This window comes from Nematolebias whitei, chromosome 18, assembly GCF_014905685.2.
Source record: "Nematolebias whitei isolate Nwh7 chromosome 18, NemWhi1, whole genome shotgun sequence".
NCBI classification, from domain to species: domain Eukaryota; kingdom Metazoa; phylum Chordata; class Actinopteri; order Cyprinodontiformes; family Rivulidae; genus Nematolebias; species Nematolebias whitei.
In genome coordinates, this window is record NC_056515.1 from 29337499 (window position 1) to 29357255 (window position 19757).

The 19757-nt window shown below is 40.3% G+C and overlaps 2 protein-coding genes across 2 annotated transcripts in view; one reads left to right on the plus strand and one right to left on the minus strand.

Annotated features, from left to right (window-relative positions):
- The window catches only part of tmem120b (transmembrane protein 120B), a 123105-nt gene that overhangs the window by 17492 nt on the left and 85856 nt on the right, over window positions 1-19757 (minus strand). The window lies entirely within an intron of this gene.
- The window catches only part of LOC119424379 (lysine-specific demethylase 2B), a 29525-nt gene that overhangs the window by 6572 nt on the left and 3196 nt on the right, over window positions 1-19757 (plus strand). Inside the window, exons 7-19 of the mRNA XM_037691844.1 lie at window positions 309-402; window positions 564-717; window positions 834-949; window positions 1420-1540; window positions 2808-3214; window positions 3318-3404; window positions 10364-10594; window positions 13559-13702; window positions 13810-13896; window positions 14015-14341; window positions 17065-18128; window positions 18217-18380; window positions 19042-19203. Coding sequence (XP_037547772.1) covers window positions 309-402; window positions 564-717; window positions 834-949; window positions 1420-1540; window positions 2808-3214; window positions 3318-3404; window positions 10364-10594; window positions 13559-13702; window positions 13810-13896; window positions 14015-14341; window positions 17065-18128; window positions 18217-18380; window positions 19042-19203 — 3158 coding nt within the window. The remainder of the gene's footprint in view (window positions 1-308; window positions 403-563; window positions 718-833; window positions 950-1419; window positions 1541-2807; window positions 3215-3317; window positions 3405-10363; window positions 10595-13558; window positions 13703-13809; window positions 13897-14014; window positions 14342-17064; window positions 18129-18216; window positions 18381-19041; window positions 19204-19757) is intronic.

Here is a 19757-nt window from a genome sequence, read left to right on the forward strand (position 1 = left end):
CATGAAAGTTGGTAAACAAACATTTATTTTATGTGCACCACTGTCCCTTTATCTCTCTGAAACGCTCCGCAGCGTGACAAATGTTCCCCGTTTTTATTTTTCACGTTAAAGGAACGATTTATTTGAAGCTGCTTAATGCGTAAATACTTTCTCTCTCGAGGTGCGAACCACCCTTCAGGTAGTTTGTAGAAAAGAGATTGTGACTGATTTTGTGTGTTCGTGATCAGCAGGAGTTATTGCTGCTTTTTAAATAGCTGAGTTATTATTGTTTCTGGGTGTCGGTCTAAAAGGTTTGCTCTGTTTTACAGGTATTGTTTGATGAGTGTGAAAGGCTGCTATACAGACTTCCACGTTGATTTTGGGGGAACTTCAGTTTGGTATCACGTATTCAAGGGGCAGAAAGTGAGTTCATTCTGTTTTATCACACCAGCTGATCATTTTAAATCTGCATTTAGCTTTAATAGATCAACCGTCAGAAAAATAGTTTGCTATGAAGAAAGTTCTCGCTTCCAGTCTCAGTTGATTTGAATTTGAAAAAAACGTTTTTTTTGTTGTTTTGGTAGGTGTTCTGGCTCGTGCCTCCGACCCCACACAACCTTGCTCTGTACGAGGACTGGGTCCTTTCAGGCAAGCAGAGTGACGTCTTCCTGGGAGACCGAGCTGACGGCTGCCAGAGAGTCGAGCTGAAACAAGGATGCACCTTCTTCATACCGTCTGGTGCGTCTGCAACGCTACGTAAAGAAAACGAAACAACAGATTAGCTACCACTTGAATAAAGAGAATTCATTTAAATCTTTTTAAACACTAATCTTTGTTTATTTCCCTTTTTAAAGGATGGATTCATGCCGTCTACACTCCCACGGACACACTGGTGTTTGGAGGCAACATCCTGCACAGCTTTAACATTCCCATGCAGTTTATGATCCACGAGATAGAAAACCGGACTAAGGTAAAATTTTATCATTTAAAAAATGAGTGGCTCACAAAGTCTTCTTGTCGTGTTTTGGGGGGTTCAATAGTGTTTTTTTGTGTGTTACAAATTAAAAATTTTACTGACATTAAAACATATTTATAAAACATATTACACTAAAGCAGCTTAGTTGTTCTTTTATTTTTTTGTTGCTTTTGAAATGTATTTGAACGACTGTGTGACCTATTGCTGCTTATGGTTATTTCTTATCCTTTCCACTGATGTGAGGGATTTATTTTATTGTTGAAAGTCTCTGGTGTGCATGCTCGTATAAAAAATAGAGTTCAGAATTTGTAAATGTAAGAAGTTCATCTTCTTAGCTAAAAAATCAAGTTTTGCCAACAATTTCCCATTTTTTTCTACCAAACTGCATTTACATTATTGGCATAAAAAGTCAGCAGTGTTTAGCAAATTTTAGCTAATGTAGCTACAAATGTTTTTGTCTTCAGGTTCATTCCAAATTTCGTTTTCCTTTTTACTACGAGATGTGCTGGTACGTCCTGGAGCGATATTTGAACTGTTTGACCAAGAGGTCCTTCCTCATCCAGGAGATCCGTAAAGAGCCCGTAGGTGAGCAAGAAGTACCCATTTTCAAAAAATCAGGGTTGTCAAACATAAAAATAAAAGTTTTAAATTTGCAGGGGTGTCGAACTCGGATACTAAAGGGGGACAAAATTAAAAACTTGGTCCAAGCTTAGGGCCAGTTTCAGTCGATACATTAACTCAAGTCAAACACTCAACACCTTTTCTTGGTTGTTGCTCTTTCCACATCAAAATCAAACAATACTGGAAAATGTAACATTTTTTCTGGCTTCAAAGTTAGCCAAATGTCATGAGAAATCTGCACTAAATGAAGTATGATCAGCTTTTTTTTTAAGCAAAATGAGAAGCAATCAAAGTATTTTATATTGAAAGTCTCATCTTGGGGCAGCAGATAAGATGCTAACAAGGGCCACATTTGGCCCACAGGCCTCGAGTTTGACACCTGTGAAGAATGGACAAAAAACTCATTTTGGATTTAAAGCCTGGGAAATGCAATGGAAATATTTCATGTCACCATAGTTCCTGATATTTCCATTCTATAAACCCAGTAAGAAGCTGGTTGGTTTCTCTTTTTATTACAGTGAACAGACGTCGGATCAGATTTTACTTTACTGTTTAATTGTTTTCTCTGAGTTCAAGGACACAGCGTTTCTCCGTAGTTTCCCCAGCGGATGGTGTTTGTGAACACGGCAACAAACTGTGCCAACTTAAAAGAAATAAAAAGTTCTTGACCGTATGAGCGCAGATCTTTATGTTTTCATCAATCCATTATTTTCTTAGTCACAGAGACGACCCGGGAGTTCCACTCCCCAGTGAGACTCTCCAGCTCCTCCTGAGGAGCTGGTTCTGGGTCTTCCTCAGAGTCTCCTCTCAGTGTCCTGGTCCTCATGGGCCACCATCCTGCATGCTTTTGTTCTTTCCCTGCTCCGGCAGACCTGATTCAGCGGTCGAAGCAGAGAAACATCTAAAACATGGAGGATTGCAGCCTTCAAGGACAAGAACTGGACATCTAAACTTCACTTTTCACTCTGTCTCAGCCTGAGCCCGGCAGAGTAAGCCAATTTCTGCTGCATGTATTCATAATTTTCCACTTTTGGTCATGATCTATGTCTCATGATCATCTGTGAGGGTTGTAACGTGGATGGACTAGTAAATCAAGAGCTTTGTTTGTCGGACCAGTTTCTTTGCCACCCTCCAGAAAAGAAAACAAGGCAGCAACATGTTCAGCAAAAGTAAAGGGAATTTTCAAATGGTCTTAACTGTGACTCACTTTTGTCCCATTTCATCATTCCAGATGATGAACCAAAGACAAAGACGGAGAGCCCTTCTTCTGACTCCGTAAGTCAGGACACAAACGAGGATTCATGTGGAACTCAAGTCAGGGACGACCAGGAGGAACGATCTGACCGAGCAGCTGAGGATGGCTCCTGCTCACCTGACAGCGTTAAGGCCCCTCTCCTCAAATCCGTTTTATCTGTTGACTCTGAGGACAGCTGCAACCCCAGCTGCACCTCGTTGGAGTTCCCTAAAACCCCCTTGGACTCTCCAGCCTCAGAGTCTCAGAGCAGATGGACTCATCTGACCCAGTTTGAACTGGTCGGACTCAGGACACTCATCGAGAAGCTGGAGTCGCTGCCTGAAAATAAGAAATGTGCTCCAGTGGGAATAGAGAACCCTCGAGCTCTCCTGGAAGATATGAAGGTAAAAACAAAAGGAAAAGTTATCAAAATAATTTTATTTATAAAGAATTCAGTGGAAGTATTGCACGTCTATTTATTAAATTTTGTTGTTTCCTGCTGCTTAGGCTGTGTTAAAGGAACATGCTGATGATGACCCAAAGTTAGCGATCACTGGAATTCCTGTGGTGTTCTGGCCAAAGAAAAGTATAAAGGTAACAACCTGTGTGTTCCTTTGCGTTTCCAAAATGTGTTCATGTGCAACTGATAAAATATATACATGTATATTTCAGGTTGTGCTTTATAGATTATATAGATCAGGGGTCTGCAACCTTTGCAATAAAAAGAGCCATTTTTGCCACTTTGCTTACTACAGTAATTACGATGTCTGGAGCCGCAAAACCTGCTACAACTGTACTGTCAACTGGTGGCTCATGGGCCACTACAAGTTTGTTGGAAATGGCTTGTCTGGCCAGTGAGAGTGATATTATAAAACGAAAAATGATTTACTATTATTAACATTTATTGACATTTTTTCATTTACAAAAGAAAAGACCATATTCATGTAAAGAAAGAAAAAATATATAATTTTTAACATATTATAAAAATTAAAACACTGAACTCTGCAGGCCGATGTGAGTTCTCTTAATTGTTGAAGAATTAAGTATCGCATAAAGTTAAATGCAATAAAATTAGGCCATTTTTTTGCATATACAGTTACATTTTTAAAGAAAAATAAATACTTTTGTTTACTTTGACTTTGTTTTTTGTGTTTTATTCTTGGTGTTATCAAAGTTACTCATATTCCTTCTCAGCAGCTTGTCTTAAAGATATTCCAAAACATTCTGGTGGTTTTGAGAGAATGATCACGCTGTGAGACTGGAAGTTGACTTAAAGTGGCTAACAAAATACTAGCATGATATAGTCCAGTGGTTCCCAACCCTGGTCCTTGGGGAACACCATCCTGCATGTTTTAGTTGTTTCACTGCTTTGACATGCCTGCTTTGAATGAAAGGGTGACTAACAGATTTTGGCAAAACTTTAAGTAATAAAATCACTGAATCAGGTGTGTTGGAGCAGGGAAATGACTGAAACATGCAGAATGGCATTCCTCAAGGACTATGGTTGGTTACCATTTAATTTGTAGTCCACATGGTTTATGCCTTGTATTTGTACTATCCTTCACATATTTGAAAATGACAGGAAATCTGCTAAAACTAGCCATTTTCATTGTTGGCAATAATTTAAATAAAAATCAATTTTATGTTGGTTTTGGTCAAAGCCTGAAAGAGCCGCTGCAGCGGAATCAAAGAGCCACATGTGGCCCCAGAGCTGCAGGTTGCAGCCCCCTGTATACTTGTAGATGATCTTCTGTACACTTAGTTTAACCTTTCAAATCGTTGGTTCTTTATTTGAATACTAATGATAATGAAACCACTGATGTGTGGTGAATAGCAATATTAGTATGGGACCTGCCAAGGAGTGTAATTATGGTGAAACGATTTATTATAAATCAGGAATTTGAATTTTAAAGAAATGTTTTTTTTTTTGTAAAGCTCTATAGAAATGTTTTATACAACTGCCTGCTTTGCTGTATCTTCAGGCTCAAAACAAGTTTCTTGTGTCCTGTTTTCTGTTGACCATTAGGTGCTTTTATTATGAATTAAAGCTATATCGTATACACTGTCAGAGCAGATCCACATGTACTTGTAAGCTCCACCTGCCTGTGTGTTTAATTTTTCATCACAGACCGACTTGAGTGTTAAAAAAAGACCTTTACTAAAGTTCATGGTTGATCATAAATATTCTGCATTTAATTTGCTCTTTTGCTTTCCAGAAATATATCTTTCATTCAGGGAAAAATGTTCATTATCTAGAAACCACTTTGAGCAAACGGGACTTTTGCTGCCCTGTTGGATAATGAACGTGTTAAATGGTTTTATCAGCTGTAAACACAGGCAGGTTTCAAGTGGCTTTGATGTTCCTGCACCCTTGATCTGAGTCATAAGTGTGAGAATCACAGATTTAGCTAATCTGCAAAATGTAAACAAAGTAGCAAGCGCTTTCGGTTTTTTTTTTTTGTAGATTTTAATGAACAACTTTACAGTGCAAAGAAATATGCACCTTATAGGAGGCTAGAACTCGTCAACAGGAGGTTTGAGAATGAGATCTGTCATGAGTATGTATAAAAATGAAGCTTGTGTGGGTCACTCTCATCAGGCCCTTGGTTCACCCCCACTCGTCCCTCGAAAGACCAGCTGCTGGTCGCGGGGCCTCTTTGTGCTCGTCTCTTGTAATGAGATGCCATCTGGCTCTGTTGGCCGTGCAGAGGCTGCTCTCCTCTCCTTGTGATGCTCATAATAAATATGATGACACTTTCGCTGTTGCTCTGTCCTCATTGGATGGAACCCCCCCCCCCCCCCCCCCCGTGCATATTCTGATGCTAAGCCACCTGCTATTGGCTCTGTGCTTCCCAGCAACGCCCCCTTACACCCCGGTAGTCATTTCATATTAACGAGACAGGCTTGTATGCGCTTTCTACATCTGCTTGTGGTATTGTGGAGCTCTGGAGCAAAAGGGAGGGCTGTAGGCCTGACAGAAGTAGCAGGAGTAGAAGGAGGAGGAGGAGGAGGAGACTGCAGCCATGTCAGTTTGCTGTGAGCTGGACGATATCTGACAAGCCATGGCCATGTCGTTGAGCGCTGATGATGAGGACTACGACTCAGACTCCGAGCAGGTTAGCACACTGACACCCAGCAGGGCAGGAGCGGCGACGCCACCACAGGAATGTTTGGTGTTTATTATTGTGTGCATCACAGGGCAGCTACCTTGAGACAAAAGCATTGATTTAGTCTGTTCTCAATGCTCACTCTCTGATTTTAGTCTGTTTTAAAGGTTTGCTGTTTGTGTGACACGGGGCGCACGACTGTTTAGGACGAGGCAATCATTTTATTATTATTATTATTATTATTATTATTATTATTATTATTAATATTAGGACTTTCTTATGATCATGCCAAGATGCCGATTAATTTTGTATAATATTTTTTTAAAGTATGGCATGCTCATTAAAAAGAAACAGAAGAAAATGTTAATATGATTTATTTATTTTAAATGGACATTATGACACATTTTTAAATTGGAAAATAGCAGCAGCTGTGATTAGTCTGTTTTAATTTTAATAATTTCTCCTACCACATTGCCTACCTTTGAGCCACACCTCCTCACATTAAACGTTTGACTGAAAGCAGATAATCGAGTCCATCAGACGACTGTTTTTAAGTTTTATTCCAGTCATGCTGACACACCTGTTTTTGGAGTCGGTGTGTGTGGACATCACTGACATGTGCTCCATGTGATGCTACAAGCCACACTGAGCCAATTACATGTTAAAATATTGTCCCTGTAGCCAAACATGCCAGCAGTTGAGGATCAATCTGAGCAACCTGTCATTTAATTTAGTGTTTGACTTTTATTACCACGGTTACGTGTTTTTAAGACACAGGAGGTTCTGTTGTAGTTCACACTTTTCTTTTGACTTCTTTTTCTTCAGGCAGTTGTTTCTAGAAAAATATACTTTTTCCTCATACTGACTTTGGATAATTAAAATATCATTAAAGACTTCAGATGCCAGTATTGCTGCTATCAAAGAATTTATTTCCTCCTGCTTTGACAAAATCTGTGTTCATCATGCGTCGTCTTCAGCGTGCGTTTAATAGATCTTGCTAATTTCAGCGAGTTTAACACTTGACTGAGCTTTAAAAGTTGTTTGCCAATTATTTGTGCTATTCAAACATGGCAAATGTATATTGCACATGGAGTGAGGTCGATATTTGACAGCTTGGAACGACTCTTGTCTTTAGAAATAAACTAATTGGAGCTGAAAATTTGTCGTCGTCAGGATGTTTTATTTGTTTCTGTGTTCCAGAGGGATAGCTTCTTTAGAGATCACCCTCTTATCTGCCAGTGGGGGGTGTGGACAGGAGGTTAAAGGGATCATTCAGCTTTTTAAAAATATTTGTCTCTTGCAGTTGTAGTTTTAATGAAGGTGAGCATTAACACAAACATTCCGCTGTCTGGTTCCCTGTTATTTGCTGGGATTAGTCACTCATTTGAACTTGTTGTTGGACACTCCTCCAGATATGGTAAAACCCAGGATGCGATGGCTTATATGGTGTCATTTCAGCATTCCTCCTCTCGTTAATCCCCACGAACCCCCACCAGAATAGCCCAGTGCAGATTGAACACGCTCTAATCCCGTCTGTGCGAACCACAACATCTATTTTATCAGTTTATTGTTGGGAGATTTTTTTGTAATAGGCCAAAAGATTTCACGCACACTCACATTTGTCTGTGTTAGAGGCTGCCGTTACAGTGCTCATTGGTTACAAGTATGTGTGTGTCATACACTGTTCTGTTAGGGAATGGGATGTGGCTGTTGCTATGCTGACACCAGGAAAATCTGCACTGCCGATGTAACTAAAGAAAGCCTCATTTCCAAGAGCTGCAGTGCCTTTCACCTCCTGCTCTGGTTTATTTCATCTTCCTCTCTGATGTGCATTGTCTCATGTGTGATGGCTGGCAGTATGTTGCCGTTTGTGCATTAAAAAAAAAAAACACTTTCCTGTAGTTTGGCTCTGAGCCTGCGAGGGAACGTTTCACACAGTAACGATGCTGGTCAAAGACATATAATCTCCCACTTGTTTTAAGTCGAGCACATTTGATAATGTGCACTGCTCCCTGTCAGTCTGTGTGCTCCGTAGCACAGAACAATGGGTCTTCAGTAGGCATGTGTGAAATGTATTCAGAAGTGTAGCTTCTCGTTCAAGAAGAGAAATGCAAGCCAGCGAGGTGCTAAATTTGGAAGGCGCCTTCAGGGACATTTTTGATGCATTTGTTTGCTCTTGTCCTCCGTCCTGTAGGTATGAATAATGTGTTTCTAACCAGCAGGTTTTGATCAGCTTTGCTTTGTGTGCATATGTTTCTTTTGTGCCTTTGTCCGTGTTATTCTGTTTGAGATGAAATGTGCAGAATAAGAAATAAACATATGCTAGCTATATTTATAAGAATATTTTATTTTAATTTTGGTACCATTTTACAATAAGGCTCCCCTTATAGATGCTGTTTATAGATGTGTTATTAATTCCTCTATAAACAAGTTATAAATCATTAATTGTTTATTATGCATTCATTAAGGGTGACAGTTTCTTGCCAAATAATGAGCCAAATCTGTTCACCTATATATTTCATCTAGAGTTGTTCTATTAAACATTTCACACTAAGTTACTACCTTGTGAGCACAATAAGTATTTGTAAACCTAATTTTTTCAGGATATAATATTAGTTGTAGATACTTATAATGCAGTGATAAAGTATAATATTGTACGCCAATAAAATAATTTTCTCTCTGTCACCCTTAATCAGAATAAGCTTTGTTATCATTGTACCGAGATGCAACAAGAAAATGTTCGTACAGTTGTCCGAAAGCTGGGCAGAGTGCACGTAGCTGCCGTTATAAAGCGCGGCCTTCTTATCCTTTTCAGAATACATTTTTTAGATAGAAAAAGGGACAAAGCCTTGAGGAGAGGATAGTGGCATTACAAACATAGATCTCTTCACACCTTGTCCTAACGGGACACAATTTAAGACATTAAAATAATTCTTCCAGCAGCACATTTATGAACATGTTACATATGCATTTTACAACGAGGCGGTCCATGAAACACTAACAAATAGTCCATTGTCCTGATAAGATGATGGGCAACCGGCACAGTTCTGATAAGCCTCTACAGAAGTTGGGGGGGCATTGTGATAGATGATGCTTTTCCTTAGTTTACTCATTTTCCAGGAGAAATTGATAGGTCGGCCTGTTCCGAGGTCAACCGAGGAGTCAGATTCAGGTAAGCCACAATATTTGATTTATTCAGGCAGACTATTTTTCCTAGTCAGCCTTGAATCTTTACTGGTACTTCCAAGGTCCGAAATGACCAGATTGGGGTGCATTCTACTGGGCCGTGCTTATGAGCTTTTTCAAGGTCGTTTCATGCTGACGAGTCCCAAAGCTGCAGGTGGCCTGTGATTCAAATCACTTCCATCTTACGGTTTAGCTCGTAAATCAGCTGATTTTGAGTCCTCAAAGCATGAACCAAACCTTCACATAGGCAGCAGCCTGTTGAGGTCCAAATTAGCTGCTACAGTCTTCTTTGTATGTTGATAAACCAGGATCCAGACAATTCCAAAAACGGGAAACTTGTTATCATAAATCCAGGCGTACTCGATCGACAGCAGAGGTAGACGCATCACATTCCACTTACGCAGAGATATGTCCAACTGCACGTGTCGTCCGAGCAGATTAGGGTTCTCCAGGCCCCTGTCGCTTTGTTGAAAAGATTTTGTCATTTGCGTCAAAAGTCCAGTTGGCCAGATCCAAAACCGTAGTTTCATTTCGGAAGATGCGTAAAAATAGGAGCTGCTCCGATACACAGACAGAGAGCAAAAAAGCAGGAGGAGAACGGGGAGAGGGCAGAAATGCGTGCGCCTCGTTACAGGGCCAGTGAGGAAATGTTTTTTTATTAATGCATATTAAGCAGTTATTAATGATTTATAAAGTGTTCATAGAGGAATTAATAACATATCTATAAACTATTTATTAGCCCTCTTTAAGGGGAGCTTTATTGTAAAGTGGTACCTTTAATTTTTACTTAATGTTCAGTCCAATGTTAGTTCCTTTCTAATAACATGCATGCTAATTTTCATGATAGGTAGGGAAGTAGGTTGGTTATTAATCCCAAAGGAAATGCAAAATCTGATGCCACCGATGATGCAAAGGTGATTGTTTTTGCTTGTGTCCATGTGTGTGTTTGTCTGTTAGCAAAACATCTCATGGATCATTATATAGGTCTCAATAAAACTAATTAATCATTAGATCTGTAGCTTATTAACTTGTGAATTTATGTGCATTCCTTTAACAAATGCTAGGTCTAGTTAAACTTAAAATGTTTGTACAGGTGAAATGTTTTATTTTTACACTTCAAATTGACACATTAAAACAAAATTTTAGTGCTTATGTTTAGATAATATGTTGTGCGGCTACTTAATAGCAACAAGCAAAGTAATTGTCAGCTTATCTTATTTTTTTTAAGACTCCTGACACTATCCTCATCGTCCTTTCCAGCCCCGGCCTCCCAACCGGCCGAAACCCAAGATGGCAGCGTCTCCTGCATCAGCAGTCAAGTTGTCAGCCAGCCGGGGAACATCTGGCGCCAGGAGGAGGAGGACCCGCTGTCGGAAGTGTGAGGCCTGTCTGCGGACGGAGTGCGGAGAGTGCCACTTCTGCAAAGACATGAAGAAGTTTGGCGGGCCGGGGCGAATGAAGCAGTCCTGCATCATGAGGCAGTGTATCGCTGTAAGTACATAAACACCTGTTTATTTGTACAGGATGTTTGAAATGCCGTTTTTCTTTTTGGTTGCTTTTTTACTGTTTGACGAGAGAAGATTTACAGTAATTTTGTAGCTATTTAAATAATTCACACAAACAGCCACTGTAGAAGACAGAGCACAACAACTCTGTTTCTATCAATAAGGCCAACTATCATGCACCTTTGTGATTGTGTGTGTGTGTGTGTAATTAAATGTCCTTTAGCAAAATATCTTACACAAACAGAGGCACTTTAATGAAATGCTCTGATAGTAATCACTGGTTGATTCAAGATGGCCACTATATCGCTTCAACTTTAACCAACACACAAATGTGTACAACTCGGTTTTACAGATGTTGAGCAACATTTGGAGCGGTAGCTGCTGAGAGTCATTTTCAACACATTACTGGCGCGTTAACAGACCACGCAACAACCATTTTATAACTTCTGCATACAAGGTAGCCGTCTATGCATCCCTTCAATGTATTTCTAGTTTACTTTATTTAGTTTTTGTGGAGAATGAGGACAACCGTTTCCTGCTGTGACTGTCCATCAAAACAAACTTGTTGGCTCTTGCTTTATATTTTGTATTCATTTAATTTTTGACAGAACTCTACAAATTTTCATACGTTTAAATGCATTTTCCAATAAATGTATGATGTAATGCCGCCTTATATTGCTTCTTAACTGCTACTTTATTTTTTGAATAAAATTCACCCTTCCCTTATTTTCACTTCTTTTATTTAGGATGTATTGATGCCATAGTGAGGTAAATATATGAACGCTTTAAAGAATTGCATTGCTGTACTGAGTGCTGTACTATGCTGCCCAGTAGCATCAGTAAAGATGTTCTTACCCAGGTCTTTGCATGTGCTGAAGAAGGTAGTTTGCATCTTCAGCAGCAGAAGTGTGGGTCACGAGGCTCTGTTTGTATGTTTCAGTACCGAGGACAGAGATGCGTTGAGAAGCTGAGCTGCTTTATGCTTCACAGATGATGATGATGATGATGATGATGATAAAAGCTCACTGAATGTTTCACCACTTGGTCTTAGCTTGTTGTGATGTTGTGCTTTCTAAGGACTGCGCTCCACTTTTAAGAAGGTTTAAAACCGTTTGTCATCTTTTAATCGTGGCTCTTATCATATTCTACAATGGGAAAAGTCAACGTTTGCTTTTAAAGAGTTCAATTTCTTTTCTTAAAAAAAAATGGCTATTTATATTTAGAGCCTTTGTTATTACATGCAGAATGAGGTCTGATGCATTAGTGGCCTCCATCGTTCTAAAATGGAAGAAATTTGAAACCAATAACAGACTTTATGGATCTGACTGAGTAATTAGGAGCAAAGAGCCATGGTCAAACAAGTTACCAACAAATCCTTATTGTGAGATTTTTACAAAAGCACAACTATTAATGCAGCTCATGGTGGTCTGCTGGGAGATTGATGCAAAGCTCCCTGTTAACTCCCAGACCTCAACAACCGTGATCCTCTGGTGGGAGAAAGACACTGTTTAGTCACACATTTTCTCCAGTAAGAGCAACACAACACATAAATGTTCAGGTTGTGGCTATTAACTGAATCTTGACTGATTTACAGACATGCATGTGCACAATTATTTATTGGCCTTTATTTTACCAAGTGGGTTAACTGAGAACCAGTGGTGATCTGGTCAAGAGGCAGGATTACAGATGGATACAAAACATGAAAGGTAAAAAAACCCTCCACAAAACAAATGATCCGATTCAAAATGTTCACAACATATTACACAATATACAGTAGAGGGCACCGGGAGCAGTAACATTGATAATACTGATGCAGTTTTTATAATAAATCAAATATGTATTGGTTTATTGCGTCTTTGCACCAATATTATCAGATCCATTTATTTATTAGACGAGAAAATAGAAATAAAAAAGGCAGAAAAGTTGCAGTTGTTGTCTGAAGAATGTATCTCTTGTAGGCTTTAAGACTCTTGCAACTCTTCTGGTTGTAAGCTCTGCTGTTTAGATTTATTATTGTCTTATTAATGAGGAGAGCTGCAGTTTTAAAGATTGAATCATATTGTGTTTTTTTTTCTGCTCATGTGTCTTTAATAAATGACAAATCTCATTGCAATGTATTGAGATGCATAATATATCGGTGATAAATAACTAATAGAGATTTTTTTTTTTTTCTGCAGCAAAGTTTTGGAGATATACAACAAGATTAATGCAGAAAAATCCCAGATTGAAAAATTTTCTTTGACTGCTCAAAATCTCTGAGTCGGGTGAAAATTAAGCTGATGGAGTTGAAATTGTTCGCAATTAGGGCTGCATAAAAACTGGCAATGTGCAATAATATTGCTTAATATTTTACATTTGCAACCCTTATTGTTCTCACTTTCTCTGCTGTCATCACTATGATTTAAACCTGGACATTAAGGCAGTTGGTTTGACCAAATTTATTAGCTTAACATAAAATTATATTGTCCTAAATATAAAGGAATATAATTTATGGCAGTACTTTGTGATATTGGGCTCACTGATACTGCGAGGACTACCGTATTTTAAGGCGCAATGTCAATAAACAGGTCTGTTTTCATACATAAGGCGCACTAAGCGAAACAAAACGGTCAGATAAGTCCAACTTTATTCAACTCATTCACAATAACCACATAAAATCAGTTTGAGGTCAGTAAGCACAACCAGAATTAATACATAAAGCGCACCTGATTATAAGGCTCACTGTCGATTTTTGAGAAAATTAAAGGATTTTAAATGCGCCCAAAAAATACGGTATGAATCTTTGATTATGCCTCTCATTTCACCATACTGGCTTACTGCAAATACACTCAAAACAATATAACACATTTTATTGTATCAGTATGTAAGTAAGTTGGCTGACTTGTAGAATAACTTTTTGTTTTTACCTGACTTGATTTGTTGCCGTTTTACTTTTTTTTCCCCCTTTCAGCCCGTTTTGCCCCACACAGCTGTGTGTCTCATTTGCGGTGAGGCTGGAAAAGAGGACACGGTGGAGGATGAAGAGGAGAAGTTTAACCTGATGCTCATGGAGTGCTCCATCTGTAATGAGATTGTTCATCCCAACTGCCTCAAGGTAACCTGCTCAGTTTTAATAAGAAGATTTCTTCCAGCTGAGGAGATGTTCTTTCTTATTTCTGCCAAATTCCTGTCTACGAATCTGTGTGTGATCGTTTTGTTCAGGTCAAAGATTCAACCGGATTAGTCAACGATGAGCTGCCAAACTGTTGGGAGTGTCCAAAGTGTAACCACGCAGGAAAAACTGGGAAAGTAAGCATCAATTTTTGTCAAGTTGATGAATTTCTTAACCAGATGACTTTAATGACGTATCCCTGAGCCAGAGAAATAAAGTTGTCCTCTCTGTTTTTCTAAACTTTTGGCCACAAAGCAAAAAAGGGGGCCAGGATTCAAGTACGCGTCAAACCTCCCTGGCTCCCTCCTTAAAGAGCCGCGCTTGAACCGGGATCCAAAAGAGGAGCCCGACCCACCCACAGAGGCTCCAACACCCGTTATTGCACTGACGACCACATCTGCTGTGAAAAGAAAGGCAGAGCGGGAAGTCGTCTCTAAGAGGAGCGACGAGGAGCCCCCGAAGAAACGCCCCCCCCTGCTGTCTCTGGACAGCGTGCCACGAGCAAGACCTGACGACAATCCGCTAAGAAAGAAAAGAAAACTGTTCGACACCAGTGATGAACCTGTGATGGTGAAAAAGAAGGTGAGACTCAGTTTTTCCTGTCCATGTTTACAAAAAAAAAAAAAAAAAATAGTTTTTATAAACGGCAGACGATGTAAGATTGCTTGTGGTGTTTTAATAAAGAGAAAAGCCACAAAGTCCTCGTATTCTGTTAATATATTAGTGATTCTCAAACCCTTGTGTGTGTGAAGGTTTCATGCATTCGTTTCCGCTTACATTGCAGTTTCAGCTCCACAATAACTTGACACAAATTGAACTTTAGTCTAATCATATTTCCAGACTACCGTACTTGCTGCCGTAGACTTTGCACCGCCGTATAAGTCACATCAGTCCAAATATATCTATTGAAGTGGGGAAAAAACATGAATGTCACTTCGTCGTATACGTCGTATCTATTATGCGTCACCACTGCCACCTGGAAATGTAGGCCGGTGTTGTGCCAAAAATCGATTGGCTGCCAAATGGCAGCCGCGTGAGCATGCACGGGAGGACTTTAACAAGAATTGAACAAAATTAACACTTAAAAACAATTATTTGTTTGCTCGAAATTATATCAAAGGTGTGTCTCAGTTTAACTTTTCTTTAATAAATGCACTTTGACGGTCAAATCAGCTGCATTTCAAAAGCCAATTTGCGGCTGCTGGAGCGTGCAGAGGGATGACTCGCTGTGCATTTCTTCGAAATTTAACAAGATAACCACTTAAAAACAATTATTTGTTTGCTCGACATTATAGTAAAGGTGTCTCGGTTTCACTTTTCCTTAATAAATGCACTTTAATGGTCAAATTGGCTGCATTTCGCCTGGGTAGCTCGGCGAAATGCAGCTGATTTGACATTTGCTCCAGGAGTTCTGGAGATGAAGGTGGCTTGGTATGGCAAGCCAAGTGTCTCATTAATAGCCACGTTTACCCATTAATGAGACACTTGACTTCTTGCTATATAACTCGCGCGCCCTTTAGAGGTTGAAAATGGCAGTGTTCAATATTTTCTATTTCAGAATGAATAAAATAGTCAGATCTCAGCCAAAAATTGGGTTATAAATATGGGAGAAAAAAAAACACACAAATAAGTCAGTTTGCTGGATAAGTCGCAGGGCATGCTAATTTATGCGAAAAGGTGCGACTTATACAGTAAAAAGTACAGTATTTTGCACTTTTTGTTGCTACCAGCTTTTCTAAAGATTTCACAGATGCTGTTTTAAGTGGTCATTAACATGTTGGTTTATCATTGTCCACTCCATTTTCCACAGGGGCTCTTAAAATATACACCACCACATTTTAGTTTCAAGTAGATTTCATTTGGAGCCAATATTATATTGTGCTCCGTTTTTTTTTAGCCCATTACAGTTAATCAACTTGCTTTTTGACTAGCAGATAATTGACACTAAAATTACCACTAGAGGGAACCTGAGCTCCACCAGTGGTGCTTGAATCACAGTTTGAGAACCTAGTTTTTGGTTAAATCTCACATGTTCCCACATGTGCCTTTTTCTAGCTTACAAAACAGCTTGATACAAGAATGGTTAAAATAATGTATCCAGTATTTATTTTGCAAAAAGAGAGCTTGCTGTCAACGATGAACTTTTCAGAAAGTGACCTTAGTTTCAGAGAAGATGACAAAGAAAAAAGATGTGAATAAGACAAACTGTTGTTCCCATATTTTCTTCAAACATATTTTCCATGCAAACATGACCAAATGTACAGCACAGTCCTCTTTAAATGATAAAGAAAACTAGACATTTCTTGGAGAAACTTTGACGGGGACTGCCAGGTTGCTGCTGATTGAAATTGTTGATTTATATGTGTTGGGGTTTGCTCTCAGCTACCAGTACATCGAATTTCATCTGAAGGTAAAAAAAACGTTTCAGCACAAAAAAAAAAAAAGAAACTGTCCAGATGACCTGACTGAACATACTACAACCATACTGAATTTCAGCTCATTATCTCAAAGAATGGCCGAGTTATAGTCAATTTTGTGTATGCTGAGGTAGCTGTGGCAGCCATCTTGAATCAAAATGGCTCCAAACGTTAAATCGGTTCTAGACGTTTCTCTGATGATTACGTTCTGTGAGTTTCAAACAAATCCAACAGTGAGTTTCTGTTTTCTTCAGTGGCATCCACACTGTAAGTCATGTGACTTGACAGCAGCAGTTAGTGTGAGGAGAGTTTTCCCATTCATTTCCTATGGGGAAATATGGCATCTTTGTTAGCAAAATACGTCGCCATGGTAACTCTGATTGTCAATACAAATAATAGACCTAATCTTGAGACTGAGCTTGTCATTTTGATTTAACTTTTGTGGGGGTACACTTTGCGGTTCAGGCCGCCTTAACAGTAATGGATTAAAAATAAATAAATAAACGCTCTCCTATGCATTGCAATGGCAGTCCCTAATGATTTCTTACTTTAAAACTGGCATCGTGTTGACTTTGTGAGCCATGTTTGTGTTACCCATTCAGCTGTTTGACAGAGTCGGAGTAAAATGTATATGATGACCAGTTTTGTGGTTATTATGTTATGTTGGTGTATATGTACCAAAGCAGCGATAAAGCAGCGTATACCTGTATCTGATGAAGTAAAATGCAAATAGAATTTTTATTATTTGCTTTTAAAGCCTAAAAGTTAAAAGGGATCATGCTTTTGCTGGTGTAACTGTTTGTCTTTTAGCAAACTATGAGTAAAATACTTAGTAATTTGAGTGGGATTGCTTTAAAACATAATTATTGTTCTTTCACTCTTTTCCAGAAAAAGCCGTTAAAACCAGACGATCCGTTCAGTTTGAAGCTGTTGCGGCACATCAAGGCAGAGAACGATCACGGCGACGAAGATGAGGACCAGGAGGATCATGAAGAAGATGGGTTAACCTTGTTCAGGACACATTTCAAAGAGAAAAGTGAGTATGATGATGAGGTGCAAGAAGAGGATACAGAGGAAGACGAGAATGTCACAAAACGAAAAGAAGGTAGTGGAGAGGACAAAGCCAAACTATTAATAAATCCACTGCTGAGGACTTCGTCAGCCAGAGAAAGTGATCATTCGTCCTCCAACTCCCCCAGAGCTGGACCCAGCAGCGAGTCGGGAGACATCCAGGAGAAGAGCTCCACTCACCTTAAAGCTCGCCATCAGCGTCGACGTCTTCCCAACAAAGGGGCGAGCAAAGACTCCAACCAGGAGATGGTCAAGTGTGAAGACTTGAAAAAGCATGCAGCAGAGAAGACGGAGAACAACGTGTCCGCTCATCATCGCAGGCAGCTGAAGGGCGAAGACTCTGTGACGAATCAGAACTGTAAACCACTGAAAACGGAAGACTCGGCCACGAATCAGAGCCGTAGAGCCCTCAAAACGGAGGACGGTGTCTCCAATCACCACAGACAGCCTCTGAAAACAGAAGACTGTCTGACCAACCAGAACCACAGCCCAGTAAAGCCAGAACCTCAGGGCCAAACAGAGGACGAGAAGCCAAGATGGCCTCTTAATAATGGCAGCAGTGACCTGGGAGACTGGCTGAGACACAGGGGGCGGGAGGTGTACGGCACGCCACGGGCTTACTCCCCTCTCGGCTGGAACAGAAGCTCACCGATCACGCCGATCTGTCCCCGCCCACTCCCCCGCCGGTCGCCACCAAAATACATTCAAATGGAGCGTCATGTGATCCGACCCCCTCCCATCAGCCCCCCGCCTGACAGGTTGTCGCTGAACGACGGCGAGGCGCACGTGATGTGGCGAGAGACGTGGATGAAAGTCTTCAGTCACCTGACTCACAAAGATCTGTGCATCTGCATGCGGGTGTGCAGGACGTGGAACAGGTGGTGAGTACCGGATAGGCCGAGCTGTTAGAACCCGTGAACTCGATCGGGCCGCGCTCCCGTGACCGGTATCTGCTGTGCCTCTCGCCAGGTGCTGCGACAAAAGACTTTGGAAGCACATCAGTCTGAACCGCTGTAAGTCCATCACGCCTCTGATGCTGAGCGGCATCATCCGGAGACAACCAGTAGCTCTGGACCTCAGCTGGACCAACATTTCTAAGAAACAGCTCAGCTGGCTCATCAACAGGCTTCCTGGTAAATAAATCCAACCAGCACAACGTGAATGTGATTGTTTTTGTATGCAAGATGAATTGAAATATTAATAGGTGAATTTTTAGGGGAAGTTTTGTGTATTTGGATGGTATTTATCACGGCTATTATAAATTTGAGGCTTACTTTAGTCTGACTTTGTTGTTCATTTAAACACAATGAGTAATTGTACTGTTTCTAAGAGTTTTGGTATCTTTCTGCACTTTTTGCTTTTCCTTTCAAAAATACATCCAACAGTACTTAACCAGGCAGGTGTAGATCACGTTACAGGCATGGATGAGATTATTGTTTAAAAAAAAAAAAAAAAGGTTAAATCATTTCATCTGGACCAGTTTCTTTAAGGGAGAAACGTTTCGTCTTCCATCCGGAAGACTTCAGTCTGCGGCCTGCCAACCAGATCTGTCCCATTATGGGACATTATATTATACATTATTGTTTAAACTTTCACTGAAAGTTTGGTCAGATATGTGGTGCTACTTAAATTTGTTATTATAAATTTTGGATGTGCTTCCTGAAAAGATGCATATAATGTTATGTTGTGAACTTTATTACAGCTGAAATACTTCCAAATGCTTCTTTTATTGCAGAAGGAGCTGTTTCATGTCTCGGTCCGCCTCGTTCTACTCATGGATCTCTCTCCCTGCAGGTCTGCGTGTGTTGCTGCTGTCAGGGTGCTCCTGGGTGGCCGTCTCTGCTCTTTGCACGTCCAGCTGTCCTCTCCTGCGAACGCTGGACGTTCAGTGGGTTGAAGGACTAAAAGATGCCCAGATGAGAGACTTGCTGTCCCCACCCACAGATAACAGGCCAGGTACCAGATCATCATGTGTGTGTACCAGCTACAAGGAAACATCGGTCAGGTTAGGTTTAATACAGATCAACACAAGCTCAGCAGTGCAATGAAATGCTCAGGATGAGAAGAACTGTTCTCGACTTGCCAAAAAAGCACGAACAAGAAATACCAAAGCATGCAACTAAAATACAAAAACAAGGCACCAACAGTGAAAAAGAAATACATCTACAGCAGCATGGTACTGTTGGCAGAGTGGTTCTGTTAGCAGCATGGTTCTGTTAACAGCATAATTCTGTTAGCAGCGTGGTACTGTTAGCAGCGTGGTACTGTTATCAGCGTGGTACTGTTAGCAGCGTGGTACTGTTAGCAGCTTGGTACTGTTAGCAGCGTGGTACTGTTAGCAGCGTGGTACTGTTAGCAGCGTGGTTCTGTTAGCAGCGTGGTTCTGTTAGCAGCGTGGTTCTGTTAGCAGAGTGGTTCTCTTAGCAACATGGTCCCGTTAGCAGCGTGGTTCTGTTAGCAGCATGGTTCTGTTAGCAATGTGGTTCTGTTAGCAGCATAGTCCCAATTAG